The sequence below is a fragment of the Lathamus discolor genome, chromosome 3 (assembly GCF_037157495.1).
Source record: "Lathamus discolor isolate bLatDis1 chromosome 3, bLatDis1.hap1, whole genome shotgun sequence".
NCBI lineage: Eukaryota > Metazoa > Chordata > Aves > Psittaciformes > Psittacidae > Lathamus > Lathamus discolor.
In genome coordinates this window covers 105,774,415-105,791,848 of record NC_088886.1, presented here as the reverse complement: position 1 = coordinate 105,791,848, position 17,434 = coordinate 105,774,415, and the positions used below count along the sequence as shown (strand labels likewise).

The 17,434-nt window shown below is 44.3% G+C and overlaps 1 protein-coding gene across 1 annotated transcript in view; it reads right to left on the bottom strand.

The window, feature by feature from the left end:
* TET1 (tet methylcytosine dioxygenase 1) overlaps positions 1-15,992 on the bottom strand; it is a 68,387-nt gene extending 52,395 nt beyond the window's left edge. The window contains exons 1-2 of the mRNA XM_065670981.1: positions 15,629-15,992; positions 4,968-7,019 (exon numbers count right to left, since the gene is read on the bottom strand). Coding sequence (XP_065527053.1) covers positions 4,968-6,896 — 1,929 coding nt within the window. The 5' untranslated portion in view covers positions 6,897-7,019; positions 15,629-15,992. The remainder of the gene's footprint in view (positions 1-4,967; positions 7,020-15,628) is intronic.
* Between the last annotated feature and the right edge of the window lie 1,442 nt (positions 15,993-17,434).

Here is a 17,434-nt window from a genome sequence, read left to right as displayed (position 1 = left end):
AATTAAGAAATATTTTGTATGCTAAGACCCAATGTTCTAATTTGGTCCCCAGTTTCTTGCGTGCACAGGACAGCACCAAAGTGGTAGTTTCAGATTTCCTTGTTAGTCAGGCAGTTTCCCCTCCTGTTAGGATGGGTCCTCAAAAACAGGGAAGGAAAGAAACCTCTTCAGATGAAAATTTCTCTGTAAAAGCTGTAAGAACTGGCACAGACAATAAGGAGCAGTGAGGAAGCAACTTTTTAAATGCATCCTCTGCAAATAGCTATAACCCAAACTAACCTATTTCCCTGTAATTTAGGCTGCATTATAGCCCACACCAGGATTACAGAGAATGGCAGTGTGAGTCGTAATTATTTCACATACCCACAGAGCACACGTATGTAAAACAGAATCATAGAATCATAAAAGTAAACTGCACTACTTCAACTCCCTGCCCTGCATCCACGGAGTAGGCTGCACACACCTTCGCTCATCTTTGCCACATGTTACCAACTCCTCTAGCCCATGTGCTATCCCCTTACAAAACTCTCAAGAGGAATGTTTTTATGCACACTCATTTTAAAATGTCTGGCTTAAATATTTCTGGAGTCTATTGTGACATAAATACCACAAAGTCCACATTTCTTGATTATAACTAGGTCTGGCTAGAAAACAAGAACTCCATTTTGCTTTATATATATATATATATATATAGTTTTTTTTTTTTTTTATTTTTAAGATTTCAACACTTGGTTATGTTCCAAAGCAGAGCAAACCTTTCAAAAAATCAAGAGGAGACAGATGGGATGTGGCATACCAGAGTTCAAGCCCCTGGTCTGCATCAGAGAAAAAGCCCTAACCACCCAAGCTGTTCTGATAATTCCCTCCCTCTTTCTTTTTCAAGTTTTAAGCAGAAATTTCATTTGGAACCTTGAGAAACTTTCCCCTCAAAATAGTTGCATCAAGACAGATAGTAGCTCTGAAAGCTTCCTGTTAAATCAGCATTTTCCATTCAAGGAATGGCTTACTGGAAAGTTCCCAACCAACTTGAATTGCAGCATCCTTTTTAAATATGTCTGGGTTTTCATCAGCATGTTAAAAACCCACAAGCAAGCAGGCCCTTATTGTTATTTAATATTTCCATGTTACTCAGATTACAGCTATTAAAGAAGATGTCTCAAGACACCTTGGTCAACCCAGTGAACTTGTACTCAGTGACCTGATTTTTTTTTAAATCAGTTTATTGACTCCAGGTCCCACTAAATCTAAAATGGTCTGTAACCTAATACAAACTAAAGCTCTCCCTGGCAGATGCTTTCAGCCCGAGTGCTCCCCTGCCCAGATAGGAGCCTAAAATGTAGGCACCCTGGAAAGCTTTGCAGAAAGAAGCCTTTGGAGATGACAGCTCCCCACAGCCGCTGGTTACACAGCAGCTCAGTATGTTCATGTCCTTTTGGACAAGGTAGCATGCTACAAAACCCCGAAAGTTGAGTTCTCCTCGGTAACTGGAGTTGCTCAGCTTGCCCCCCCCCGCCAGGGACAGGGCAATAGCTATGCCCAGGAGAGCGCTGTCCAGCTGGGAGCCAGATGAGATCTGCATCCACCCACCTAGCCAGAAAGTAGCGCTGAAATATGCTTCAGTAACTGCTATACTCTTTCAGAGAACAGCAGATTTGTAAAGACAAAAAAGGTGGAAGCGTCACACTCTCATCTAGGTAAACTTAGCCGCCTCTTCACTGTGAAGCATTCCTGCATTATTCATTCAGAGAGGGACAGTAACCCAATATAAAGCCCTTTTCCTCCTCTTTTCAAAGCTGGCTTGCTTTCTCCCCCATGTATTTTAGGATTTTTCTCTACCAACTCCTAACCAGCCACAATGTGAATCCCTCAGGAAGGGACATTACATACAACAGTATTGCTGTACACACAGGCTGTGAACTAGAGCCCACAGCTCTTTATCCAGACTTTCCTGATGTCACATCTCTGCAAAGCCAATTACATTCAGGAAGGTAAAGTACCACTGAAGGCTTACGCACATGTTATTTTTAAGTGATATTTTTCAAGTCCAATATAGTTTTCAAAGCCTTATCTCTGTGCAAATTAATGAAAATAACAGAAACATAACTAATACCAGCTCCAAACACACAAGTCATATTCTCCAAGGGTTGAATGCTTGTGCACACATATGGGCATATGTGCTGGAATATGCACTTCAGTCTGCATTCACTGCTTCTACCAGCCAGGCCTTATGCCCCGTAACTAAATCCATGTAAATTCTTAAGGAAAAACAACACTTTCTCTTTTTAAAACAGCATGCATGGACTGCCAACCCCTGCAGTGGCTATCCTACCGCCATTTTATGTACAGAGATCCTGTTGACTTCACTTTGACTTTTGCATTGTTTAGTTAGAATGAGAAGAGATAATTCCCTTTAAGTCAAAACACCAGTGCTTAAACTATGCTCCTGCAGAGCACATCTATCCCCTACACCCTCCTCCCAATGAATCACCTCTAAAAAATGCTTACATTCCACCAACATGAGACATGCATGACTCTTCTGAACAAGGAACATAGTGAAGTCAATCTCATTTCTCTTAATATGTTCACTTTCTATACCATGGACAGAGACCTATGGTTTTGAGTTTCCCCCAGCTGCCCTCTATTTGAAACGTGTTACTGTCACAGAAGTCCCATCTGTTGCAGTCCCAGTCCTACCAGTCTGGGAAAATGCAATGGGATTCCCTTCCAGAATGCTACAATCTTATCTAAAGGATAGCTGCTGAGCAGAGTGATAGTGTTTCCCCTCCCCTCACACCTCCTCCTGTATCTCAACGCCTTTAAAGGGTTCTCGTAAGGTATGTATGTTGTAGAGATAGTTTCCTCTTTCATTTTCTCAGAGCACAGTCTCTAGAAATTACAAATGAGGCAAGGCTTGCTTCTAAGAATATATGAGAAAGCACCACGTTTCATTCAAATACAATTTTATAAGAATATACTTGACATATCCTTAAATGTCAGGAGTACTTCATTTCCTCCATGCAGTACTCTGAAACATCATACAAAATTTAACAAGAAATGAAGGTGGCCCCTGGTGCAGCTCTAAATGCACTGTACAAAATGAGACCAGTTTGGTAAAATAAAAGCAAACACACACACACAAAAAAAGAAATTGTCAAAGAAAAGAGTAAAACCAAGGAATCTTATAAAGAAAACAAACAGAGCACCCAGAGAGGACAAAGGTGAAGGGGCAAAGCTAATCTGCAAGGAGAAGGTCAGCCTGAGCAACCAGAAAAGAAGTATGTTTAGCCTGGAAAACAAAGGTTGACAGAAAAGCTGAAGTGCTTCCTTTCACTGGCCCTGCCAAAACCCTTTTTAAAACATGGCTGTTAGATCACTTCCTACCTCAACTCCACCAGTTCTCCCCCATAAGCTTCTTCAATCCCACTGACTAAGAAAAGGACATAACAGCACTACTCTTCAGCTGTAAAAAGTCAGGATCTGCCTCCATCACCTTTATTGTTTTAATATACATATCTTAAGTCACATTAGAGCTATCCCTCCCCTCATTATTTTTTTTCCCAAGAGCATTGAGGAGCAGTTGACACACAAAGGAGTTTTTGAATGAACTCTGAGCCAAGTTGTTTAAACCTACTTCCCTAAACATCAAAACTTAAAATATAACTTAAAATATACTTCCCCCACAAAGGGGAATATATCATATCCTCTCACTGCTACAGGACTCTTCTTTCTGCTTGCCTACCTTAGGAACAGAACAGACTTCTCTGCAAACCCTGGTAAGCACAGGATAGAGCAGTGAAAACAGGAGGTCTCCTGAGATCTCCGCAGCTGACGGGAATTTCTACCTCCTGTAAGAATTAACCATTTTAATGAAACTGCTATTGAGAAAGGTTTTGCAGGTGCATTCTCCCCAGCGTGAACTGTTCCACTCAGCATGCACTGATGCAAAACACTGATGCAGAGACTTGAACCTCAGTTTCCCACATCCCAAGGCAAAAGTCCCAGTGACTTAACTACCGAGAGAGCCTCTCACCCTCCGTGGCTCAGGTACTATTGGATCACAAGAAGTAGAACACATGCAGCAGCACATGATGGCACAGAGGCTAACTCTGCAGTTCACAGGTCAGGGGATTCAGTTGAGATGTGGGAAATCTATGTTCAGCTCCCTACTTACCTGATGGTAAAGCCTGATCTTGAACTGAAATTTCTCAGAAGGTCAGTGCTGTTATCACAGGGGCATACAGACTGTCTTTTCCCCTCCTCTTTGTTCCAAAAGTAATGACCTGGGTTACAAAAGGCTGATGGATCAGAAAAATGAGTGAGAAACACAGAAAAAGAAAGTATGTATGGGGGATGTGGTAAAAGACAAAGGGAGACAGGCACGAGAAGTGAAATGAGAGAAACAGAAGAACAGACAATTAGAAAGGCAGAGAGATGCGAAAGGGGAAAATGCAGCTACAATTTGGTCCTGAAGTTTTATAAATTTATTTCCACCAAATCTGTCATCACAAGCAAATCACTTTAACTGAATTAAAGAGCAAACAGCCTGCCTTCCTTTGCTTTTTAACCCTTAGCACTTTGAAATACAGACCCTAATAACTCATAGTCTCCTAGGACTACCCTCATTCTCCCCCCTCCCCACATTTTGCACTTAAATTTTTTTCATCTCTTCATGCCCTCAATGAATTCACTGCTTTGGCCAATATGCCAATATCTGGAACACAGAGTTAAAGCCATAGTTACCTCTGATTTTATGCATTTACACATCAGGAGTAAGAAAAACTCCACCTCACTTTAATCTATACCTCTACAGATGATAACAGAAAGTTACTATACAACCTGTTAGCTCCAATAGCAACCCTAAGCTCTCTAAAGCTATACAGTGAGTGACCTGCATTTCCCTCAGTAGTATTTTGAGATGCACCTCAAGCATCAAAAGAATGACTTAATCCACAACTTCTTTTGCTTACCTCAAAAGGTAGCATGATAGGTGGTGGTGGCTTCTTCAGTTCTTCACATTTTCTCTTTTTACATATTCGGTGACTAGTTTTGCGTTTCCTGCAACAGCTGCATTCTTCACAATTTGTTTTCCGCAGACAGGGCTCACAGACTCCACAACGCCTTCGTTTCTTTTTCTCTAGCATAGGGAGCAGAGATGAATATGGAACAGGGTAATTACCAGCTGGATTTTTAACTGAGGATGGCCCTGAGGCTTCAACTGCTTCAGTGCTGTCTCTCACGTTGTCCTGAACCAGATTCAAGCTTACTCCAACACTTCCCAGCTGTGATGAATAATCATTATGCTGCAGTCTTGAGTCAGCTGGCAAATCTGCATTTATGGCTTTTTCTGAGGCAAGAGCAGAGATTTCCATGCTTGAAGGCAACTCTGAAACAAAACCTTCAGAGAATTGTCCAGAGCTTTCACCAGAGATTTTATTGACTGTGTTTTTTCCTAAATCTAGAGATAAAGCGGGGACATAACCTGAATTCAGAATTAATGTCTCTGCATCGATACATTTAACAAGCTGTTCAATGTCCTCCACTTCAATATTGTTTAAAGAGGTATCGGAAACTGGTTCACATACTGTAAATATGCTTTTAGAGTCAGATTCTGAATTCTCTTTTGTACAGTTCAAATCCAAATTTGAGTCAAGTTCTTTGTGAAAGGGTACAAAATCCACATCCAGTTTCATATGGGATTCTGCAAATGAGCTTGCACCTTCAAAATGTAAAAGTGAATTTGATTCAATGACAGCTACAGAGCTGGAATTTGAACCTACATCTTTACTCTCAGAGTCTAAATCCCAGCCTGCCTTCGAGCAGGACTCTGCAAGTGAGCTTGCATCTTCTAATAGATTTTGTTGTGAGTTAAAATCAGAGGTAACTATACGTGCAGAAGGCAAGTCTTGTTCTGCACTAGGTAGCACCTGGTCCAACTCTGCTTCAAGGTGAGATTTGGCAAGTGGGACCAACTCTTCTAACAGTACTGCTGAGCTGAGGTCTGAGGTATTGACAGAACTGGAGTCCGGTTCTTTACTGCTAGGCACCAAATCAAAGGGAGACTCAGCGCACACCTTCAAGTTTGATTCAGAGGTGATTGCAGAGTCAGGAGAAGACAGAAGCACAAGGGCAGCATCTTCGACAAATGCTTCAGCTGAACTACCCGAATTGAGATCACTGGGTGTCTGCTCACAGGGCAGGTCTTCATGCTTATATTTCACCCCTGATGCTTCTGTATCATCGTCAGTTACCTGACTGCTTGGAATAGAGTCATTTGTTTCAGGTATTTCTACCTCTTTGTCTTGACTGGCACATGTGATAGCAGGCTCTTCACCTGTACTACATGGTACATCTTCTACAGGCAGAGGAGCTAAATCATTTTGTGCTAAATTATGTTTCAAAACTCTTTCACCTGCTTCTATGTTTTTTTCTTCTGCTACTGCCAGAGCTTCTTGTTCATGTTTTTCCTTTGTTTCTAGCCTTTTTTGTGCCGCAGCTTTCTTGGGTTTTGCAATTGTTGGAGTTTGGGACAATCTACGGGAGAATGATCGGTTACGGAGAGACATTGTAAAGCCATTGATGTTGAAAGAATCCTGGTTATGAAAGAGGATATTGTCAGCTTTCTCCAAACTCACCCAAGATGCTCCAGACAAGGTTCTGGTTACACTGCTCCTGAGAAGTCTACCTGAAGAGCTCATGATTGGTTTCTTTTCTTGCTGTTTTTTCTTAACATCTTTTTCTTGTGCTGGCTTTTTGCCTTTTCCAGAACTCACAGCTTTTGTAGAAGTCTTTGTGGTTTTCTTTCTCACTTGGCTGGATTTCTTTTTGCTCTGGTTAGTTTTCTTTTTGCCTAACTCTTCCTTTTTGACTAATCTGGAAGGCCTTGCGTGGTGAGCCATGTCTGCGGAGTAGTAGAAATGTTAAGAGGCGAGATGGAAAAAAATCATGAGCTCTTGAGAGAACTTCTCGCTAGAAAACTGCATACTCCCATTGCTGCTCTCTGTGGTGATGCAACATCAACTCTGAAACAGAAAAAGATACAAAATAGATTTTTAATTCGTGATTGGGGCACATGTATTAAACCATCCATTTTTAAATATGAAAAATACACTGGTAGAACTAGAAATACATTGGACATTGGAACATATTGTATTGTTCCATACACTGGAACGTATTGGACACTACGTTCCATTACTAGAAAAGCTTCAAAAAATACTAGTATGTCGAATAGAAAGCTTGCCTAAATGCCTGTAACACAAATGAAGAAGAAAACAGAACTCAAATGACCAGGCAATGTCACATACTTACCGGTTTAGTTCTAGAAAGTATGAATTATCTCAATCTTATTAACTGCTTATTAACCTCGCCTTCCCCTTGAGTAAGGATGGGAAAAGTTTACATCCATAGCTTTATGTTCAACAGCGTATCTATCACTGCAAGGACATTCAGGAAAAAAGAACAAAGCCAAGTTTAGCGTGTGTGTGTGTGTGTGTGTGTGTGTGTGTGCGCACATCCATACACCATCACCAGGGCCTCATCATTCTTCTACCATCCATTGGCTGCCCACCATGGTACAGTTGCAGATGGGAGAAGCAACTGGTTTCCCAAAGATATCTAACTTGCAGTGTTCTTCCCAGGGGAACTGGACCAGGGAAGATGTGGCTTTCCCAGTATTATCTCGTAGGGTAACATACCTGTGCACTCTTATTACACTGCAAGCCTTGCTTCCACCCTGTCTAGCTATATCAAATGTATTAGGCAGATAGTTGTCTCTGCTTCATCATTACGACTACTAATATATTTGCCTTCAACAAAATACAACACATTTCTCTTAAGCTTTCACAAAGTAATTCTCATAAGTAGAGTTTTCTAGCATTTGGTGCTTCTAAGTACCTGTGGGAGGCTTTTAAAGCTTTATTTAGCTGTTTGGATAGATTAGATGGGTAGACAAGGACAGCTTAAAAATGGGGAGCAGGCAGAGCAAGAGGCTCTAATCTCAGGCAGGAGAATGCCTTCCCTTTGTCATCATTCCTTTGAATGCTTTAAGCCCAAATCAAGTAAACTACAGGCCACTGCCACCTCACTGATGGGAAGAGGTAAAGAAAAGGAAGAACAAGAAGCATGGGGAAGATGTCTAAACACCAGACCTCTAAAAGAAGGGTTAAAAAGGAAAAGAAAAAAAATTGAAAGAAGAAAAAAAAATTTGAAAGAAGAAAAAAGTGGAATTGTGGCTTCTAAAGGACATAGAAAAGGGAAAAAGGATGCTACCAGGCTCCTGACACCACCACTCCTTCCTATGAACTCAACCCCAGCTTGAAGCTAGGAGGGTAATCTTACGAGGCTGCACTTACCCACAGCCTGGGCTGAGCTCTCCTGAAGATGGGAGAGCCACAGTAGTCCAGCCCAGTCTACTTAATGCCCAGAAACACTTAACGGTACAATACCAGCCAGGCTAGGCTGGTGTAGGGCAAATGAAAAGGCACAAGGCACTTGAAGAGCAGGCTCCACAGGCAGAACAGACCCTCAGATCACAAAAACATATCTACAGCGATGCAGAAAGCTTACGACTATCCACACCAAACAGCACTGCACTGCACCAAGATAAGCTCCTTAGTTTGCCAAGCGGATGGCCTAGCAGAGTCAACATGTGTGGCCTCTGTGCAGGACCACCAGCTCCTCAAAACCCAAGCAGGCTGTCAGCAACCTTGTTTCTCACTGCCTTAGCCCTGAGCAAGCTGCCCAGTGGCAACAGTACCCATCAAGGCTAACAGTAACTCCCCAAACTCTTATAGTAGCTTACTTAAAGCATTTTGAATCTCATCTCTTGTTTTTTCAGCAGTAGTAAGCTAACTGATCCTGTGTACTACAACATAAAAACCAAATATCTTAGCTAAACATGATGTGATTATTCTGTATTGCATCTTCCTACTACATACCAAATGAATTTTATTACCAAGCTAGCAGGTTTTCCACACACTCAAATACCATTCTGGCACCAGCACTGCTGTACAAGACAAGGCTAAACACTTTTAAGGTCAGATCAGAAAATAATGCCCATCAGGTGCACCATAAACAAGCTAATAGCATCCCTCCTCCACCACAGCAAAACATCCAACCTGGAGAGACTAAGCAGACATGTAGTTGTTTATAATTTATGGTAATGCTTCAAAAGCCACAGAAGAAGAGACCTGAACAGCTCCTGCAGAAGCCCTCTATAAACCTTGGGTCAGACACTGAAATAAGCAAAATAAATACAAAGCTGAAATGAAGGTAATCTAAGTACTTTCTTCTCCTTCTCTCCCTCCCCGCCTTCTCTGGACATGCATGGGAGAAGGGAGACATGGCCATTACAAATCCATGAATCAAAGAGGGCATGGGCATCATGTCAACAGGTCCATGAAATAGCTGTTGGCAGCTTGCAAGAAGCTTCCCCAGTTTCTTGTGGTTTTGACAGAGACTGAGCTTCAAATTCCAAAGGATAGCCTGGAGGGCTGCAAAACCAGTTGGAAGCAAGCAGCAGGCAGGCATCTGTAGCTATTAGCAGCCTGATGCTACATAACAGTAGCAGGAGAGGAAATGTGAGCTACTTTCAGACTATAGCCAAGACAGCAAGGAAGAAAGGAAGCAAACAAGGGCCAAGCAATATGGGAATGTGTGAATCAGGAAAGGGACTGAAGAGGTAAAAGTTTTTTCTCTACCAGTCCTGAAGCAGAAGCAGAATGATGACAGAATACAGGAGATCTGGAGAGAAAAGAGACTGAGTTTTTGAAGATACTGAACGTGTATAATGCTTTGCTCATATTGCTTCTCTACATAAGCAGCTGCCACTGCTATTGTGAAAGTTTGGGAAGCATTGACATTAAAATTATCAATTAGTAGCTTCATTTATAATAATTTTGTATCTTTTTTTAAATCATCATTGCAATTATATGATAATATGTCTTTACATGTGTTTGGAAATCGCAACATGGATGCTTCAGGGATGAAGAAGCAAAAGTATCCTGGGGTCTTTTTCTTTTAACACAGAAAAACTTACCTGTCTGGCAAGAATATAGAAAAGTATCATAGCCAAAGCATTGCCTCTTTTCAGGGCCAAAATTAGAGGCTATGAACATGGAGTGGTTGAAGACTTCCCTTTTTCTTAGTAAACAAAGAATTTTGATATCTGCAGGAAAATGACTGTCATTTAAATGCTACACTAAAGAAGATGGCAAAAGCTGCTAGTATTTGTCTTGCTCAGAGAGGACAACAGGGGCAACAAGAACAGCAACAGCTTTATCCATTTTGTTTCAATTTTGTCACTGGAATTAATTTAGTTTTTTCAGAAGCAAACGGGGCGATAGATCCCTAAAGGATTTGGGTTTCCCTTTCCCCCAGTGATTAATACTTGATTTCAGTTATATTTGTCTGGGACTCTGAGCACTGGACATCCAAGGTGACAGTAAGCTCTTGGGAGAAATACCTGTCAGCAACAGATCTTTTTGCTTCCCTTAAAGAAAGCCCATAGCCTTGGTGCATACCAGTTTGCCACAACAACCTTCTCCGCTAGGTAACAAATAACATTTTTTAAATAAAGTGCATAATAAAACTGAATTATATTGTTATCTTTTTGTTTACTCTTCCACATTTTGGACCAAAATACTAGGTAGCCACAAGCTCAATATTCAAGTTCTGTTTTCCATAACCTTCCTTTTCATACTTAAAGCATTGGCAATCAATCTATCTATTGATACCTGCAGCAGTTACAAATTGCCTCCTGTTGCTTCTTAAGGACAAGAAATGGCTGTATCACATTAGTCACGTTTCATAACAAGAAATTAATCATATTTCCGAAATATCTATGTGGACTTAGCAGGACTGTCAAACATAAATGTCATTGGGCAATATAATAACTTGGCAGTTTTCCATCATCCTGGAGAAAAACAAACTTACTTCAATGCTCAAATCAGGTGGAATCTACCAAATCCCCATTGAGAGCAGAGGGCAGGCATCTCTATGAAATACAATGAGTAATAGGTACAGGAGGGTTTGCAGGGAACTGCCCTAGATAAAACAGTGCATCCCGAAGCTGTTTGTTACTTGAGCTGACTTATCTCTTCTAATTCATGTGCAAAGCTGAAAGCTGGTTTTAAGGTTAGTTGCTTAAATTCTACTCATTCACAGTAATAAATCTGGAGCAATCCCACCGACTGCTATAATCCTCAACAAATACTGCTAAAAAGCCAATCAAGGGCTAAATCTTCTAGTCCTGTCCTGGCCAAAATTCCAAACACTTACAATGAGAATTTTAGTTACAAAGTAATGGAGGAATTTAACCCCATACTGCTGGAATGCCTCCAAACAAACAAAAAAGAAACCCAGAATACACACACACACATTAAAAAAAAAAAAAAAAAACCACAATCAAAACCAAAAACTTTTCTTATTTCACTTTACACGAAAGGATAAAAAAATAAGGCAAGTTTTCCATTTAGAGGTAGTGTCTATCAAGATTCTGCTCCATAACTTGATTCTTACTGAAAGACTGGGGGGAAGGAAAAGATTAAAAAATACGTTCCCATAAAATGATGGCAGCTTTTTCATGGCATAATGAAAAAAAGAACAAGTGATCCCTGAATAAACACAGCTACATGGGAGCGGAAATGACACAGCTAGGACTAGTTGAACCTGGTTTCACTACAGACAGATGCACTAATTAAATACATTTTGTTTCAGTGTTCGGGTATCTTTTTAAGAGTCACTTGAGATTGGCCCAGTGGGGAAACAAGACCTGGAAGCTTTCATAAAAGCCATTTCATAATACAGAGGTCTCGAGCAATAAGGGTTACACTTTGACTTAGAAGTTGTCACACAAGCTCAGATCTACAACTTTGAATTGAAAGCACCTCATCTTCTGGCAGCAAATGCTACAGGTCAAGAGACGCCAGGGAAGACAGACATTAGAAAATCTGACCACCACGTTAGGTGCAAAAGCTTTTTGCACAATCTTTTCAGGATTACATCATATCATCCACATATTCTTCTAGCTACACCAATGTCAACCTGGTTTTCAGTCTTGCCTAATTCCCTGCATCTACTGATTGTTCTGTACAGCACTTTGTATATAAAAAGAAGGGAAATGGGTTATAAGAAGAGCAATAGCTTTAATTTGCCCTTTACCCCTTTCTTCAGTCCTTGAATACCCATTTGATTTTGGTTAAGAAATAAAAATTAAACTTCTCATCTGCCTTCTCATGACTCTGAGTTATTTCATACACAGTCTTGTCAAAGAGGCCTGCCCATGCTCCCTCTGCAGAGGCACCCTCAAGGTCCCCTCTCACTCACCAATCCACAACCCCCCCAGACCTCTCCTCCTGCAGTCCTGTTTCAAGAGGGGTTTTTATAACCTCAGGTGCCATTCAAGGATACCGTTTTCCATTTTTCAGTGTAGCTGTTTTCTGCTTGACTTTCAAGAGTATGCCCCTTTTCAGGCAATCAGGCACATTTATCCAGATATATTAAACATTGAAGTCAACGCTTTCCAGTAGCATAACTGCAAATGGGACAGGCACTGCAGGATGCCACCTTAGTTTCTCACAGAGGCATATATACTGAAAGCATAATCTTTTTTTCTGACATCAGTAACACAAGATGATGTTGAACAGACCAAGCACCAAGGCCTTCTTCCTAAATTTTTGTCCTCATTGGACCAAGGCCACATCTGTGCTTGGAGGACAAGTCTGGATAAGGCAGGACTGCTACAACATCCTGCTTCCCCTGCTGCCAGGGGAGGTGAAGACTGCTCTGAAATACACACTCTCAATGAATTCAGCAGGAGATGCTGATGTTTAGCATTTTTCAGTGTCATGACTTTACACACCTTAGAGCCTGCACTGTAAGTGAAGCAGATAAAACAAAATACCACAAGAAAGAAACCCTCCTGGTTTAGGGAAAGCTCTATTAGAACAATTAAAAAAATAAAAGTGTGGCAAGGAGCCACACATGCTTAAACCACAAAACCAGACTGAGCCTCAAAACAAACAACTGGCATCAAAAACCCATTGTGAAGACTCACACCGCATGTGCAAGTATCCCCCCTCCAGCCCAGGCAGGAGCATGTGCTTGTTTTATCCTCTCTTCAGTGCAGCCAAACACTGACCTCAATGGGGAATGCTAAAAAGTAAAAAGATACCAAGTAATGTTGAAGGGGCCATCAAATGAAAGCCCATTCCACCAGAACACTCCAGCTGTACTCCAGAATATAAAAAAATGCAAGCAAAACAAAACCCTTCAGCTAATCATACACTCCTCTAATTCTGCATTTATGCTGTTTCAAACGCTGCGTTTCTTTTTTATTATATTTGACTCCATTCTTCACGGGGTTTGCCTTTTCTTAGGAAAAAAAAAAAGAAAAAGAAAAAAGAAAAAAAAGCTAACTGAATCACCTTATCTCAAACTCAATTAAAAGACGGGGGAGGTGGATGGGAGAACCTTCAGGCAAAGATTAAGCCTGGAAAATTTCAGCCTGAAAGGTGTTTTGAAATGTAAGTAACTGAAAACAGAAAGCAGGATGGAAATGCTTAGGCCAGCTTTAAAAACCATGGGTTGTATGCCAGCCATAATAAAACACTATCAGTGGGGATTTTGAATTATTATACAGTGAAGACTTAGGCCTTACAGAAACCATAAATATCAGAAAGTTCCTTGGTACATCTCACCTTGAATTCTTCCCTGATTAGCTGCTTTGTGTAACCCAGCCCGCCCTTGTCTCCTTCAAGTACAACTGAACCCTCTTGTCCAGAAGGACTGAGCCTCATCCGGAGAGCAACCACTACCTGCCCTTGTGCTGCTGGAGAAACTGCTTCTCCAAAGCATTAATCAGCCTTTACAGTCAGGGTCAACCAGGCTACCTCCCCCGTTTTGTTTTTTGCCCAGACCAAGAATAAACATGGAGTTTTCTGGATTCAATCTCTACTCCTAATTCATGCTGATTTACATTAATGAAAACAAGGTGACTACTGCACAGAAGAGCCTTTTGCCTTTCCACAAAAGTGTCTTAAACACAGCACTGAGTACAGCTGCAAAGAGCTACTATTTGGAAGATAATTTTATAATTATTTTTTTATAGGTGGACTCCCCATTGGCTTTAAAATGTAAAGAGACACCTTTGCCCTAGGAGTCTGCTCAGTTATATTTGCGTATCTACCATTGCAAGCGCATCTTTGCCCAGTTTTGCCATTACTGTATTAGCACTCCTAAGAAGTGCCGGATGCACACTGGTGGAGTCAACCTGGCCAGCTTGTTTGCAGAGACATCTCTCACCACCCCACTTGAGGGTGCGCACCGACATCCGTGTGCTCATGCCCTGCTCTAGATGCCTACTTGCACACTCCATTGTTCACCCTAAGGGAGCAGCATCTCAGCACGCTGCGCTACTGCGAAGAGATGCAAGTGATGCAGACTACGTTGCTCTTTAAATATCTCGGGGGGGCAGCAGGATAGGCTGGCTGCATGTAGTACTGGCTAGGCACACGATTGGCGCGACTCCTTCGACTACCGCTGCGCCTGGTCCTTTTACAAATCCAGCATGCTCCACCGCTTGCTCCACAGGCACTAGCAGCCCTACCTCCGTGCGCTTAACTGGTCCTGCCTCCCAGCAGGCCGCCTGGTCCTTTTCCATTACCCATCCCATTCAGCCAACAGCACCTTTCTCCCCGGACTCCATCGCAAGCGTGGCAGGAACCACCTCCACTCCACCAGCATCAAACCTCCAGTTCTCACAAGGCCACCACCTCTTCTCCTCCAGCTCCAAGAGGCACTCAGCACTCAGAAGCACCTCGGGGGCTGCAGCCCCGCCGGGCTCTAGTCCCTTTAGCGCAGGCCGGAGGAACCCGGGGGGGAAGGGAAGGGGCAGGCAGGGCCCGCCTAGGGGGGAGGCAGCGGCTCCTCGCGGCCCGGCTCCGCCGCTGGCCGTGCCCCCCAGCACCAGGAACCCCCCGGGGCTGCAGACAATGGGACCGGCCCCAGAGAAAACGCTGGGGATCCGCGGCAGAGGCGGGAGCCACCCCGGGGGATGCTCCCCCCGGCCCCGCACACCAGCGGCAGCTCCAGAGGGTGATGCTACTGCGCGGCCCTGGCTCGCCTGGGTTATTTTTCCTCTGAGGGGTAGGGTGGGGTGGCTGCGGGTCTTTTCCGGCTGCCCGGGCCCCCCGGCTGTCGGGCAGGGTCCCGTTCAATTGTTCCCTGCCCTCCGCGGAGGTTGCAGGCAGTTTCTCTCGCCTGGCGAGTTTTTCCAGGCAGGGTCTGGCTACTGCAGCGCAAACACGCTCCAGCACAGCCAGGGAGACCGGACTTTTTCGCTCTTTCAGCCAACAAACTGCGTTTTACATCTGAATAAGCCCCAGCCTCCCCGCTTGCCTGCCTGCCTCCCCGCTTCGAAACAGCCCGACCCGCGGGTCTGCAAGCCCGGGAGTGCCCTTGCCTCTCAGTCCCCACTCCACCCTCACTCAACTTTCCAGGAAGCCAAGCGGCTAAGGGAGAGGGGACGGAGGAAAAAACAGGGGGATTAAAAATAGAAAAAGAAGGGGGGTCCGAAAGCTGAGGTCTCCGCTCCCCCCACCCCACCCGCAGCAGACCAGCCCCATACACGTACCAGGGCTGCGGCGCGGCCGGCCCTCAGCTCACAGGAAGGGGCGATGCTGGCATGGCTCGGCTGTCCGCTCTCGGGGAGGGGGACACGCGAGGGGGACAGGGAGGAGAGGGAACGGCGGGGGGCGAGGAGCGGTTCAGGGCCCGGGCCCCCGCGGGCTGGCGGCTCCCATGGCGCAGCGAGCCCAGGCGCGGCAGAGGGAGCCCCGGGCTCGAAACGTGCTCTCGGCGGCGGCGCGCGTCGCCCCTGGCCGGACCCTCCGGGAGGGAGCGGGGAGGGGGCGGCTCGGCGGGGCGCTCGCCGCACCGAGCCCTCCCGGCAGGCGGCAAAACGCGCCCTGGATCCCCGCGGCTGGAGCGGGATTCGCCGCCCCCCCGCCCTCTTCCCTCCCACCGCCGCGCTGCGGGGCGAGCCGCCGGCGGCAGCACCGCCGGGGCTGGCCCGGCACGACCCTGGGGAAAGCGGCGAGGGTGGTGGCGGCCGCCGCCTCGGAGCAGCTGTCGGTGTGCCAGGCTGGCAGCTCCAGGGAGCATCGAGCAACGAGGAAAACGAATAAAACGGCGATAATAACGAGAAAGGCAAATTATTCCGTTACTTGGGGAGGCCGCGGTTTGACGCCGCATACCTCACGATCAGCAACGGGGGTGGCACCGTCTGAAGTCACCCCCTTTTTTTTTTCTGTTTTTTTTTTTTTAAGGCTGGAAGAGGTAAAATCTGGTCAGCAGCGATAGGTTCGCCGGGGGGCCTGACACCCATCTCCTTACATGTGCCATCAGGAGGACCTTCAGACACAGACGCCCACCCTGACCCGGCTGCCCCACGAGTGGAGCAAACACGCCCAGAAGCATGGGGAAGATACTGGTTAAGGAGGAAGAGCTGCTGAGCTGCTCTATGTCTACCAAGAAAGAAGAAACATGTAATGAGCCTTGCTCTCCCCATCCCCCACCTACTGTCATTAAGAGCCACTGATGATTTTTGCTGCTCCTTCCCAGAGGGAAGCACAGTGTTACAGTAAAAGGAAGAGTTGGTCCAGCGTTCTTACGTGTCTCATTATCACTACAGCCTTTTGGCCAGAGCGGAAAGCAGGCCACCAAGCCTAATGTCTCTTCAGACTGCAAAACAGATGTTGGAAATGGGATCTGTGAAACAATATACCCAAGCAGTACTTTTCTTGAAAAAGCTTCATTATTATTAAGTCTCTCTCATGTAGTATAAAGCACTTCAAATGTGAAACAACCCATTAAAATGCAAGCCTGCAGAGGGGTTTTTCTACGTCTATTCTATGAAGATGCTTTAAATGCCAGTGTTTTGATATTTCAATTAACATAGGGGAAAGGAGAAGCAGTGGCACAGATCTGCAGAGTTTACTGTTACAGTTGCAGTTCAGTGCCAGCGGGGAGGTAGCCCATCACCAACCTGTACCTCCTCCATCCTCCTCTCCTCCTCTTTATTTCCTTTCAGTGAAAAAGGAATACGCTCCGAGAGATCTTAGTCAAGCTCACAGGCACTTCAGATGCAACAAGGTGAAACCAACAACGCATACATCTGAATTTTGAACATTGGCCTGATCAGCTCCCAGTGGTGGGTAATTTTAGCAATGTACATGAGTTCTCATTGCTGAGTGTAAGCATACCATCTTCTCCTCAGTCTGACACTTTGCTGAAAAGACTGCTTTTCTAGAGGGCTAGCGATCAACACTTCTGTCATTCCAAAGCCCTGCCCTGCTAGAAGAAGTAACACAAGCTATTTTTATAAGATAAAGCAATAGATTATTTGAGAAGTAAAAGAACAGCTGCTCTCAAAGTGCTG